This window comes from Hipposideros armiger, unplaced genomic scaffold, assembly GCF_001890085.2.
Source record: "Hipposideros armiger isolate ML-2016 unplaced genomic scaffold, ASM189008v1 scaffold_9, whole genome shotgun sequence".
NCBI classification, from domain to species: domain Eukaryota; kingdom Metazoa; phylum Chordata; class Mammalia; order Chiroptera; family Hipposideridae; genus Hipposideros; species Hipposideros armiger.
This window is the reverse complement of record NW_017731359.1, coordinates 3,589,652-3,601,989: the sequence shown is the minus strand read 5'-3', so window position 1 is coordinate 3,601,989 and position 12,338 is coordinate 3,589,652. Positions and strand designations below refer to the sequence as shown.

The window sequence follows — 12,338 nt, the reverse complement described above, 5'->3', positions numbered from 1 at the left end:
TGTGACTAAATTATTTTAACAGCCTCAATTGTATTATAATGACAAAGATTCTGTAGATCTTGTGACCACACATTCCTCTGTTCTGTATGGGTTTAATTCCTTTTCAGTGGTTGATACTTGAACCTCTTTCATTTGGAGCAGATCCAGCAACACAATTCACTAAATGCCTAAACAGGTCCAGGAGGGGTTAAAGAACACACCATCAATATAAAACCTGCCATTCTATTGTGTAATCTACACCACCTTATAGTTAAATCTGGGTTCTTGCGAAATTTAAATCGAGTAACTTGGGAATGTGATATGATTGGGAAGTAATATAAAGAAATTCTACAAACTACTAAATCTGCTTTATGGTTGGTTTCATAATCCCACTGTAATTTCCAATGAGAGGAAATTTTATGGCTTAAAATATTATTTTTATTGTGCACAGAGAAAGTTTCATGAAAGTATATGTTTGGGTGGTGAGGTGGTTTTTAAAATATAACATGAGACTTTCAAATTCAAATAAAAGTGGAAGCAACTGAGACATTTATGACCACAGAGGGAAATATCATTGGAACCAGGGGTAGCATGTAATTTACTAACAACACAGTGATCAGAAAGTTATTTTTAGTAGCTCTATCATGCAGGTCATTCTGTATTTTTGATCAGAGCTGAGAAAACACTGTTTACTAATTAGTGATTTTAGTCACTGAAATGTTAAGAAAAAAAATGAAATTCTATGTCTCTATGCTATTGCAAAACATGACATTGAAAACTATCCATCTAAGTTTTCAAAAAACGTGTCTCTGTAAAAGGACATGGTGGGGGGAACCACTGAATTTTCAAATATCGATTAAGATATAATCGCTGTTTGTTGCGGGGCCGGATGGCGTGGGGCCTGAGCCCAAAGAATCCGAGTTTAGGAGAATTCACAGTTTAGGTCAAGACACACTTTGGGAGGTACCCCTCTTCCCTTTTCTGTTACCTAATCATGAAAAATCTGATTAACATATGCAATGAGGCACTTGTACTAGGAAAAAAAAAAAAGAGGAAGAGGCCTTGTCAACTCTTGACTTCTTAATTAGGATCAACAACTGGGGATTTCCTATACTTTAAGTTTGTTGAATGATTACATAGGTCTGGGGAAAAGGGATATATATGCTCAGAGTGATTCATCCAACTTTTTTTAGTATTGGGGTTCTGCCTGGCCATTGCAATTTCCTCTTCTGGCATTATGTGTTGACTAATGGAGGGGGTAGGTCTCCAACAGGTGTTTACTCCTACTTGGAGTCAAAAGCCTTGGCCTAGGCCTTGGGTTTTGGGCAATGTGGGGTTTAAGTCTTCCTCTCTCAAATGAGTAGGGCTCTGACCAGTTATGCAGGGTCTTCCCTTGGGACTTGTTACAACAGCATATGGTGATGATGGATATTTGAAGGTAGCTTTCTGTTCTGCTTTGCCATCTTGGGGTGGCTCTAAAAAGCTTTCTTACCTCTGACAAGAAGAAAATGTTGACAGGGTTAATTACTACACATAATGCAGTGAAGATAGTTGGACAACCTGACACATGTTCAGATAGATAGGTAGACTTGACACAAGTTTAAATTCTAAGTCTGCAGGTAAAGCTTTACAAAGGGCCTCACCCCAGAGACACCTGCGTTGGGGCCTCCTTCGTTTAGAATTTCTCTCGTATTCCCAGCACTCCAAGACCAGGTGATATGCCTAAATTCCTGGGAAAAGGGCTTTATAAATTGTGTGTGTGTGTGTGTGTGTGTGTGTGTGTGTGTGTGTGTGTAATACAACAGAGTATTTTTTTATCATTTGTAACTATCTTTGTAGATAAAATAACAAAAACGAAATCAACTCAAACAGCTTAAAAACGTTGCCCAGGTGGCTGCTGGCATCAATATTGTACATGAGATTAAAATTATTTCCAACGCGCATACCCTGCACTCCAATTGATATTTTAATAACTTGATTAAAAATTTCTCAGAAGTCTATTAGAGTCAGGAAACGGTCTGCGGTGTAGGTGAGGATTTTCAGTTTTTGCAACGGAAACTTTTGGCCCATGAACAGAATAGTGAAAACGCAATTAAATGTGTTCTTCCTCCATCCTTGCCTACTCCAAAGGTAAAAAATAAAGAACTGCTTGGAAGAGTGGTGTTTACGTTTTTTGGATTTTTTTCTTCTTTTCTTTTTCCCCTCTAGAACAGCCAGGTGGGTTCATATGATCCAATTTATAAACTGTCTTTTATTTCCCACTCCGAATAAACCGGGCCACCGGGGCACAATCAGGGAGATTTTTTTTTTTTTTTTAAATTTCAGCCTCTAAAGGACGTTTGGTAGGGGCGGGGGAAGGGCAAGGGACGATTAGGTACTTTCATTAAAAACAACCAATAACTCGAGGTTTTTATAATATGGTCTGCCATTTCCTAATTAAGATATGAGTTTGACAGCCTTTTGGCCAACTCAATTTAGAGATTGCTATGAAGCCTGAAAGGGCTGGTGGCTGTCCAAGAGACGAAACTCCATTCTACGGCGAGACCCCAGGCCACCCGCCCCGGCCACGCCCGGCTCTGGGGTCCTTTCCCTCCTTCGCTCAGACACCTCGGCTCCCCCAGGTCTGTCTCCTGCGCTCAGCTCAGCGCTGCGCCCGCCGCCTCAGGCTAGTCGCCACCAGGTCGGTGCAAATACCTTTTCCTTCCCCGGGGCCCCAGGCGCAGACACCACCCAGCCTCCCTCCCTCCCAGCCGGCGGGGCCCTTTCCCGGCTGGGGAACAGCAACCCCAGCCGTGGCGGCAGGAAGCGAAGCCCTTGTTGATGCTGTTCCACGGCGCGCCTCCCCGCCCTCCGGCGGCCGCCCCCGCTCTTCCCCTCTTTGGGGCGCCCCCTCCGCGCCTGCGCAGTGCCCCGCGGGGGGCGGGGCTCAGATTCCTGTCAGCGGCGGCGGCGGTGGCGGCGACCGTCAGTTTTCGCTGAGGAGAAGCACGAAACGGACCGGTTGGCTCTCCCCATTCGCTTTCCCCGCCCTGAACCCCCCTCCTGGCTCGCCGGGATTTAGTCCCTGTGGAGTTTCCCTTCCACCCCGCCGCCGTTTCCTCGGTCCTCGGACGGGTGGAAGTCACTGCCCTCGAGGAGGCAGCGGCAGCCGCCCTCGCCTCGCCAGCCCGGGTTCGGTGCCCGCGGTCCCGGAGAGGAGGTGCCGCCGCCACCGCCGCTCCCCCCCTCCCGCTGCCCTCGGGCCGGGCTGGGTCGAGCTGCGATGCCCTCGGACTTCATCTCATTGCTCAGCGCGGACCTAGACCTGGAATCGCCCAAGTCCCTGTACTCGCGAGGTGAGTCAGGCTGGGGGCTGGGGCGTGGGGGCGGGGAGGCAGGGCCTCGGGCGAGCCAGAGGGGTCCCCGTCGTGGGGGACTGCCGAGCCCGGGTCGGGATGGCGTGTCCTGGGGGGTGGGGGGAGGCCGATGGGCAGAGGCCGATGGGGTTGGGTGATGGTGGAAGGGGCCGGGGAGGAGTGGCGGCCCCTCCCCCGCGGAGCCGCCGGCCGCGCGGGGCCCAAATGCCGTCGGCCTCCGGGTCTCTGCGGCACCAGTCGCTCTGAGCGTGCCTCGGCCCGCCTGGCCCCGCCACACTGCTGGAGCGGCCGACCCCGGCCTCCCCCGCTCGGGGAATCACCCCGGCGTGGGCCCCGCGCTGGGGCCGCCGCGATGCGTGGGGCCGCGGCTCCTCTTACCAGGACCATCCTCCCCAGCAAAGTTGCCCCCACACGGGCGGCGTGGCCTGGAGCCGGTTCTGGGCGCAGGGTCACCATTTTTCTCCCCCTCCAGGTTGTTTGTGCGTCGTCGTTCTACCCCCCTCTCCCTCCGGCCTAGTCCACTCCCTCCCCTTGTTGGGACGGCCCCCCTCGACCCGGCGCTCTGCCTTTCCCCGTCATCTTATTGCTGGGAAGGGCCCGAATTTTCTGGCTTTTCTCTTTACACCCCTGTGGCATTCTAATTACTTAACTTCTCCCTCTCTTTAAACTCAGATACGGGGTGCTCTGCTAGTTTTATTCCTCTCCTGCCCCAGGGGTGCCAGCTCAGGCACGGACGCTGTCCTTTGAGAATTCGATTTCGTTGCCGTTCTAGGGTTCGTTGCAGGGAGGGGAGCAATGGACAGAGATTCCCATTTTAAAAACTCCTGGCTAAAGCCTGAAGGGGATTCCCAGGATCCAAAATGTTAACACTGGAGCTGATCTCTACTGGGGTTAAATTCCTATACTGGACACCACAAGAATGTGTTAGAACAGGTTCCCTGTGCAAGGGGCATCAAACCAAAATGCTCCCCACTGCGCTCTTCAGCACTTTAAACCGCTGGGAGGGAGCAAAAGACGCAACTGGGTTATTAGTTATTCATTTCACCATAGTGAAAAAAAAAACACAACACTGTGCCATTATGGACCTCCTTTCCTAGAAACTCAGCGTTTTTTCAGTTTTTGGTTTGATGTATCCATCCGCTGATTTCACCCGATCCAAAAAGGGGGACTTCAGCTTCACATGAGTGTATTTACATTGTTTATGTGAATCGGAGGGAGATGGATTACTCTGGAAGGTGCTGGACTTTATAGACTGACGATTGAGTTTGTACACAGAGTCCTACTTAGTAACTGTAGCCATTGTCTGTTGCTGTGATGACTTTAGTTGGCAGTCACCACCATCCTGTAAGATGTTTTTCGGGCAACGTTACCTGAAGTAGTTTGGTAATAATGTAGTTTTGAGTGTCAGAAGGCGATAACAAGAGATGATTCTTAGAGGAGGGCAAATGTGGTACAGTTGGGTGCTAAAAATAGTCAAGACATTAACACCATTTATGCAGTAATCATCGGATAATTTTCCATGAAACAAATGCTTTATGAAAACCTAAGTTTAGCTTAGAGAGCACTGTAAATGCAATTCAGCCTTTCGTAGAGAATATATTCACAAATATGGGCTTTAGCTCTTAAAAATACATGACAGTTATATAAGAGATTTATGCTATCCTTGGCTTTTAAAAAAAAATCATTCAGCATAAAAAGTACTTAATGCTTTTTGTGTTTTTCAGATTCTCTGAAGTTACACCCATCACAGAATTTTCATAGAGCTGGACTATTGGAAGGTCAGCAGAGTGCCATTTTAAAGCATATTGTGTGAGTATGCAAAGGCTTTCTCTGAAATGGAGTTTAAATGAGAAAGTGTGAAACTTTGCAAACTCATACAATGTAGTTTTCTCCTAAAGTGCCTGATCCTTCTTTTAGAGCAGCTGAATGTTTCGGTGGATTTTGTTGCTGTGTTTGATGTGCTTGTTAGCGATTGTATCTGCTTTGAGAAGCCTTGGAAAAACCCCCACAAAATCATTAAAAATTATGTGTTGGGTGTTCTACCTAAGAATTCCAGCTTTTCACAAACACACTGAATATGAAAAAGCTCAAGATCATGAATATAATGGAAAGAGTGACATCAAACATTTTGTTTGAAAATTCAGAACTTTTATATACTGAGTATTTCAAAATGATATATTAGTTATTTATTACAAAAGCATTGATGCCATTACTACTGCATTGTTTTTAAGGATGAGTAAAGCCAAGCAATAGAGATGATGATTGAGCTATGCCTAGAAAAAAGGATTTTAGAAAGTTCTAGAAATATTAATAGAATGTGTAGAATAATTTAAACTGAGTTATTTCAGAAAACTTATTTCGTGTTTTTAGCATTAAAACATTTTAGACAGAAAAAGTTTACATTTGTGTTGTTTTTATAGTCTTTGAAGTGATTTTACACATGTTATCTTTGAATCTTATAATCCTGGAATTGGACAGCAAGGATATTAATTTCCCCATTATACAGATGAGTAACCTGGGGCTGAAAGTAAGAGAAGTGGGGGGGCGGAAAGGTCACAGAGTAGCAGAAACAATGCTTTTCGTGCATTAGTTGGTGTTTTTACCCAAAGCCAAGCTGCCACTGTAAAATATATATGTAACCGGTAACTTAAACATTTTGTGGTCCACTTAAAAAAGGCCCCATATTTAAGTTTGACTTGAGTGTAAGTGTTGCTTCCTATGTAGTAGTCCGGTATAATGGAGGAAAAAGTGAGTTTTGTAATTAATTGAGCTTTAATTTGAATACCAGTTTGCTACTTATTAGTAGCTCTGTGACCTTCGGCAAGCGATTTTACCTCTCTAAACTTTAAAATTCTTTCTATGAAAATTTATATAATTTCTTAAATTTAGTGAGCTAATATGTATGAAAATACGTAGTATATTGTCTGGCCTATTGTTTTTTTTCCCTTTAGTATCAGCTAAATTGTTTTAACTGTAATTTAGAGCATATAAAATGTTCTCAAATTATTGATTACATTTTTACTTATAAGCAGCCCATAGATATATATTAGTATGAAAATCAACTACAATTTTAGATGAGGAATTATTAGAAGTGTTTCTTAGTGAAGCAGATTTTTGATTTTTATTCATATTGTTCAGTTTGTGACCATGTTGTGGAATCATATTTATCTGTACAAGCCCATCTGATTTCTGGGCAACAAACCAGAGTGTCATAATCATACAGATTATTAGGCAGGAAAAAGATATGAAAAAAAAAGAGTGTTAATTATTTAAGCAAATATTTTTAACAAGTTGATAGCAATGTAGACAGTCATTTAGTATGTATGTTTACATGTTTGAGCCGAAATACATTCATTAATTTTTCATTTTGGTTGAGAAGATACTTAAATATTTGAAGTAAGACCACCTGTTTACAGAAAATACATAAATTCCAAGTATGCCATGTCCTTTTATATTTGATACAGGGTGTCATAAGAAATTTGTTTGCTTGTGTAATGAGAGTATTTCATCTATGTACCCTATTTCTGTTTTTAACATTTTATTATGGATATTTTAAGGAATATACAAAAGTAGAGATAATGACAAACTCCCCATATACCCATCACCAAGCTTTAACAATTATTAATGGATGTCTAATCTTTCCTGTTATCTTCTCCCCTCCCCCAAGCTGTATTATTTTAAAACAAGTATCAGACATCATGTCATTTCATACATAAATACTTCTGTATTATAGCGACAGATATTAATTTTAAAAATACTCTATTTTATTCCATGAAATACATATTCTAATTTATTTCAGCAAAGTCTGTCATGTTTCCCCTGCCCCCTTTTCAAGATACAGGAGGCTACTGTGTATAGTATAATTTGTAATCTTTGTTGAAATTGTAGGCCATGCAGTCAGATTTGGGTTCAAATCCTCACTCATTCTAACATTTGTGTGTGACCTCGGCTTAGTCATTTAATCTGTTCGTGCTTCAATTTTCTCATCTTTAAATGGAGACAACAGTATCTTCATCATGGTTTTGTTGAGACAAATTTTTGTAAAGCATTTTACCTAGCACATAGTAAGTGCTCAATAAATGTTAGCTAAATTAAAAATTTTTATACAACTGCTATCTGTGTAGTGCTTATTATGTGCCAGGAACATTACCAATATGAACTCACTGAATTCTCATAGCAACTATTTGAGATGGTTAAAAATATCCCATTTTACAGAGGAGGATGTGAGGCATAGGGGAAGTTCAGTAACTTACTAGAGTCACACAGCTGGTAAAATGCCAACTCAAGTAGTCTCACTTTAGAGTCTGCTCTTAACTAGTACTATGCTGTACTGACATATTATATGTTACATAATATGAAGTATTGTCTAGTAATGTGTTTATGTATGCTTTCTATCAGTAGTCTAGATTCCATCTAATAATTAAAAACAGCCCAGAGAGAGGGGAATTTAATTATTTTCATTAAATTTGTTACATTTTTTTATACAACATAGCGTTTTACAAATTTAAGTTCTTTCTTTAGGCAAATAAGGTTGGAGAACCTGCAATTGGGTGTTACTAAGCTTTAAAAATAGATTCAAAACCTCTTTATCATTTAATTAAGTTTGTGTTTATCCTACATAGCAACACTGGTCCTTCCTGCTGCTCCTTTTTTTTTTTTTTTTAAGATTTTGTTGGGGAATTGGGCGAGGGGAACAGACAAGTTGCTATCTTTTGATTCTTCAGCCTAGTTGTGGAGGACATGGCTTCACTGGCCCATGTTGGTATTATCATTGCACTCTTCCTGGGTGAGGCAGTCACTCTCCAGCCATTGGACAGCCGCTTACTGCGGCAGCTCACGAAAGCTCACGCCCACTGCCCGCCACCTCCACTGCAGCCTACGCTATCGCCAGAGTCTACACTGCAGCAACTCTCAGCAGCCCAGCTCCAGCTCCATCTTAGCTGTAGAGGGCGCAATGTCACTGGCCTGCATGTGGGATCTGAACCGGGGTTCTGCTGCGCAGAGCTGGCGTCCCAAGCCAACTCCTAACCACCTAACCACTGTGCCAGTTGGCCGGCCCCTATTTTTTTTTTTAAGATAGGAAATTAGTTTCTTTTATTGAGGTGTAGTTGACATACATTATATTAGTTTCAGGTGTACAACGTAATGATTCAATATTTGTATATATTGGAAAATGATCACCACAAGTCTAATTAACTAGGTCACCACACATAGTTCTGCTACTGCTTTTTGTTGTTGTTTTTTTTTTTTTTTAGCTGAGCCATCCTGCTACCTGTTGGCAGCTCAGCGGCTGCTCAGCTCGGGCTGGACTCGAACCGCTGTTGCTCAGAGCTCAAACTCTTGAGCGAGCTCTTAACCAACTGAGCCACTAGACCGGCCCACTGCTACTGCTTTTTAAATTTAATGTGGTGATTGCCTGACAATGGGAAAAGGGTCTAGCTATTTAATACAGTAGTAGTACATAGCCATTTAAATAATGTTTCTGATGAACCCTAATTACATGTGAAACGTTTAATAAAATAAGTAAATAAAAGAACTGCTATGGCAATTATTTTGAAAATAACTTTGCAAAGTAAAAGAATCCTGGAAAAAAATATACTCAAGTTTTTACTTTTTTTATTCTATTTTTGCGTTTCCCTACCTTTTTTAGAGAGGACAGTTTGTATATATTTTAAAAGATGAGATGGTTTACAGTTAGGGTGCTCAGATTTGAAGGCGAGGGTTCAGATTTTCAGTTCCTAGAGAAAAAGGTCAACTACAGAGAAAAAGATACCATTTCTTACACTTTCTGTAATGAAAAAGATTGATTATGGCCTATATTGTTTGCCTTATAAAAAAACAGATAAAAAGTTAAACTAAATGAAAATATACAAAAAAGAGGTCATTCTGGAAATATAGAGCTGTACGATAAGATGGTAGAAAAACAAAACAAGAAAAATAAACAAATTGGAAAAATTGAGTAATAAAAATAATTGATTAAAATTTTTAAATGCTTTTTAAAAGCATGAGTTAAGATATTATATGACGGATCAAATTAAAGAACTGGTTAAATAAGAACTAAACACCAATATGATGCAATCTTGGTATGAATTAAACATTTAAGATTGGAAGATTTTAACAAGAAAATATGAAATATTACAGTGAGTTAGGGGAAAATAAACTATTTTTTTTTACTAGTGTCAACCTATTTGATATGGCATCACGCATAATTATACTTTATAGTTCACAAATGAAAATCCTAAGAAATAGTAGCAGTGTCTTAACTTTATGGAATATTCTGAATTTCCATTAGTCCTGATTTATTTCTCTTCCTAGGGCCTGTATTAGTAAGGTAGTTAGGCCATTAACTCTTACATGATGAAATATATGAAGATATCTTATTGGAAAGGATTTGTCGAAAATATTTAACATTAAAAAAATCTGTTGGGTTCTTTTTTTGTTTAGTATCTATCAATCTGTATTGATTCCTACCTAGTAAATGAAAACATCATTATAGAAATGAGGTTCAAACGTATGACAAAAATTATACCTAGTTCATCCCAACTTCTTGCTTCTGGGATCTATCTCTGATTTCCTACCATTTGTTTTTGTGTCTCTTCTTAAGCTCTGCTTTCGTTATTTTTCATCAATATTAGAATTCTATTATTTATTAGAAGTAGGAGGATAGAGATTCATATTTAATCAGATGGTTCTTGGCCTGCTCTTAATTGACTCTTGACTATAATTATTACAGGAGTTCCCTAAAATTTGAAAGTGGTAGTATGGAAAAAATATTTCTTATTGTAATCAGTATAATATATAAAAAAGCCACTTTTTATTAGAAACAGTTGACTCATCAAATTGTTTCCTATTAAGAATAACAGGTAATTAGAAAAAACAAAAGTTCAAATTAATCTGAGACAATAAAAGGCCTGATTATGTAGTGACAGAGAATAGTCCTGTTAACTTTAGAGAGCTAAAAGGCATTTTTTCAATAGAAATGTTGCTTATTAACTTACTGTCTTGTTGCTACGATTTTATTTCAAGTTACATAAAGGAGATTCATGTCTCTTACTTGCTGTTGTTTTAATAAAAGTCAAGGTATATATGAATTACAAACATGGACTTAAATAAAAAGGTAGAAATTTTCTTTATGGATTAACTACAGATAATGATTTGAGCTTCCAAATATAAATAAAACCTGATGTTGTGATAACGGGTTGATATTTTTGATGATTTGAACTAAAAATATGCTACATGAGATTTTTCAGTTAGTCTTATTTATAATAACTATTGAAAAATAGATTTTTTCCTCTTGCTTTTGTTTTTAATATAGTAGTCTCCTCTTATCCACGGTTTAGCTTTCTGTGGTTTCAGTTATCTGTAGTCAACCATGGTCTGAAAATATTAAATGGAAAATTCCAGAAATAATTCAAACGATATTTTGAGAGAGAAAAACCATATTCACATAACTTTTATTACAACATTGTAAATGTTCTATTTTATTTTTAGTTATTGTTAATCTCTTACTGTGCCTAATTTATAAATGAAACTTGATTATAGAAATGAGTGTATAGGACAACACATAGTATATATGTGTTTGGTACTCTCTGAGGTGTCAGGCATCCATTGAGGGTCTTGGAATGTATCCCCCGTGGATAAGGGGGGGAATACTGTATTTACTTGATAAATAGGTGACGATTATTACAACTGCCAGCCATGAATGTTTATCATGTTTTTCCCATTCAGGAACACTATGATTAGTCCTTTAGTAAGTTTCGTACTTGGTTTTGAAAGTGAGAAAAGAACAGAAAAATTTCTAATAGTGAGCTAACTTGTTGATTATTCTTATCTTTATAACTTTAGCTTTAATTTAAAAAATCTACTTAAAGCAGTCTTTGTTAAAGGACATGTTAAAAGAAACAATGTTGGCAGCTAAAGAGAAGAAAGAATAATTCAGTGTTAGTATAATTGAAAACATTTTTTGAGCAATTTATGTGTATCGGCATTTTATAGGTATTTTTCAGTAATCCCCAGAAAAATCCTGTGAGATGGTATTAGTATCTCTACTTCATAAATGAACAAACTGAGGTATAGAGAGATTCACTAATTTTCCCAAGGTCACATAGCTAGTGGAGGAGGCTGGAATTTGAAACCTGATAATTTTACCCCAGAATTTTGAGTTTATCATGACTTGCTTACAGGACAAACATTTGGTAATTGGCATTTACATTTTGGGCCCTAATAAGATTACACCACTGTTCAGATGGTGTAAAGAGTACTTTGTATAGGATTCTTTAGCTGAACAGCTTCCATAAAGTAATGAGAGAACTTCTATAAGCCATACTTAAAAATCAATAAAGAATATGATGATGATCCTTTTGGGGAATAATTTAACACTCAAAATTAGCAAATTATTGCCTGGCTTTGGTAGGTGTCTTAAGATTTAGCTGAAGCACATTGCTAATTGAAGCACCTCTGTCTTGACTGATGATGGTGCTCAAAAGTAAAAAGTACGGGGAGAGTAAGCAAGCCACCACCTAAGGAGAATTTAGAAATGGAGGATGCCGTGGGGCTCTTGATTTCTTTGGCAGTAGTTTCATGGAAGCATAGAAATTATTTTACCCTATTTCTGGTGGTATATTTATGAGCCTAATGAAGTTTGAGAAGAGATGAGCAACAGAAAAAAAAGTACTAATAGAGCCTCAAGAGTTGGTATTGTTTCTTGATATGGTTGGTCTTTGCTTCTGAACTTCCTGAAAATTCTGTTAGGCTTTAAAATTTTGAATTTTAATTCTAGTTTGACCTTGAGACTTTGTGGAAAATTGTGTAAGCATTCCTTTTTTTCAGCAGAGACATTATTAGTCTTGCTTACTTAAGAATTTCGAAGAACAACAGCTGAAACATTAGAGGACTTTGAAAACTATGAAATGCTACATGAATATTGATATTTTGCATAGGGCATTATTAATTTGCTTTGGTTCTTCTTTTCACTCCTCCACCACCCCCTTTTTTTTTTTTTTT

At 39.3% G+C, this 12,338-nt stretch overlaps 1 protein-coding gene across 9 annotated transcripts in view; it reads left to right on the top strand.

The window, feature by feature from the left end:
- The first annotated feature begins 2,907 nt into the window (after positions 1-2,907).
- NFAT5 (nuclear factor of activated T cells 5) overlaps positions 2,908-12,338 on the top strand; it is a 120,323-nt gene continuing 110,892 nt past the window's right edge. For 5 of the 9 annotated variants that reach the window (XM_019654578.1, XM_019654544.1, XM_019654565.1 and 2 more), the window contains exon 1: positions 5,091-5,144. Coding sequence is in view for 3 of the 9 variants with exons in the window: in XM_019654535.1 (XP_019510080.1) it covers positions 3,242-3,314; positions 5,060-5,113 (127 nt within the window). In the remaining 6 variants the exon portion in view is untranslated. Of the gene's footprint in view, positions 3,315-5,059; positions 5,145-12,338 lie in introns of those variants that run through there. The other 4 variants (XM_019654535.1, XM_019654518.1, XM_019654552.1 and 1 more) reach the window with 3 other exon arrangements.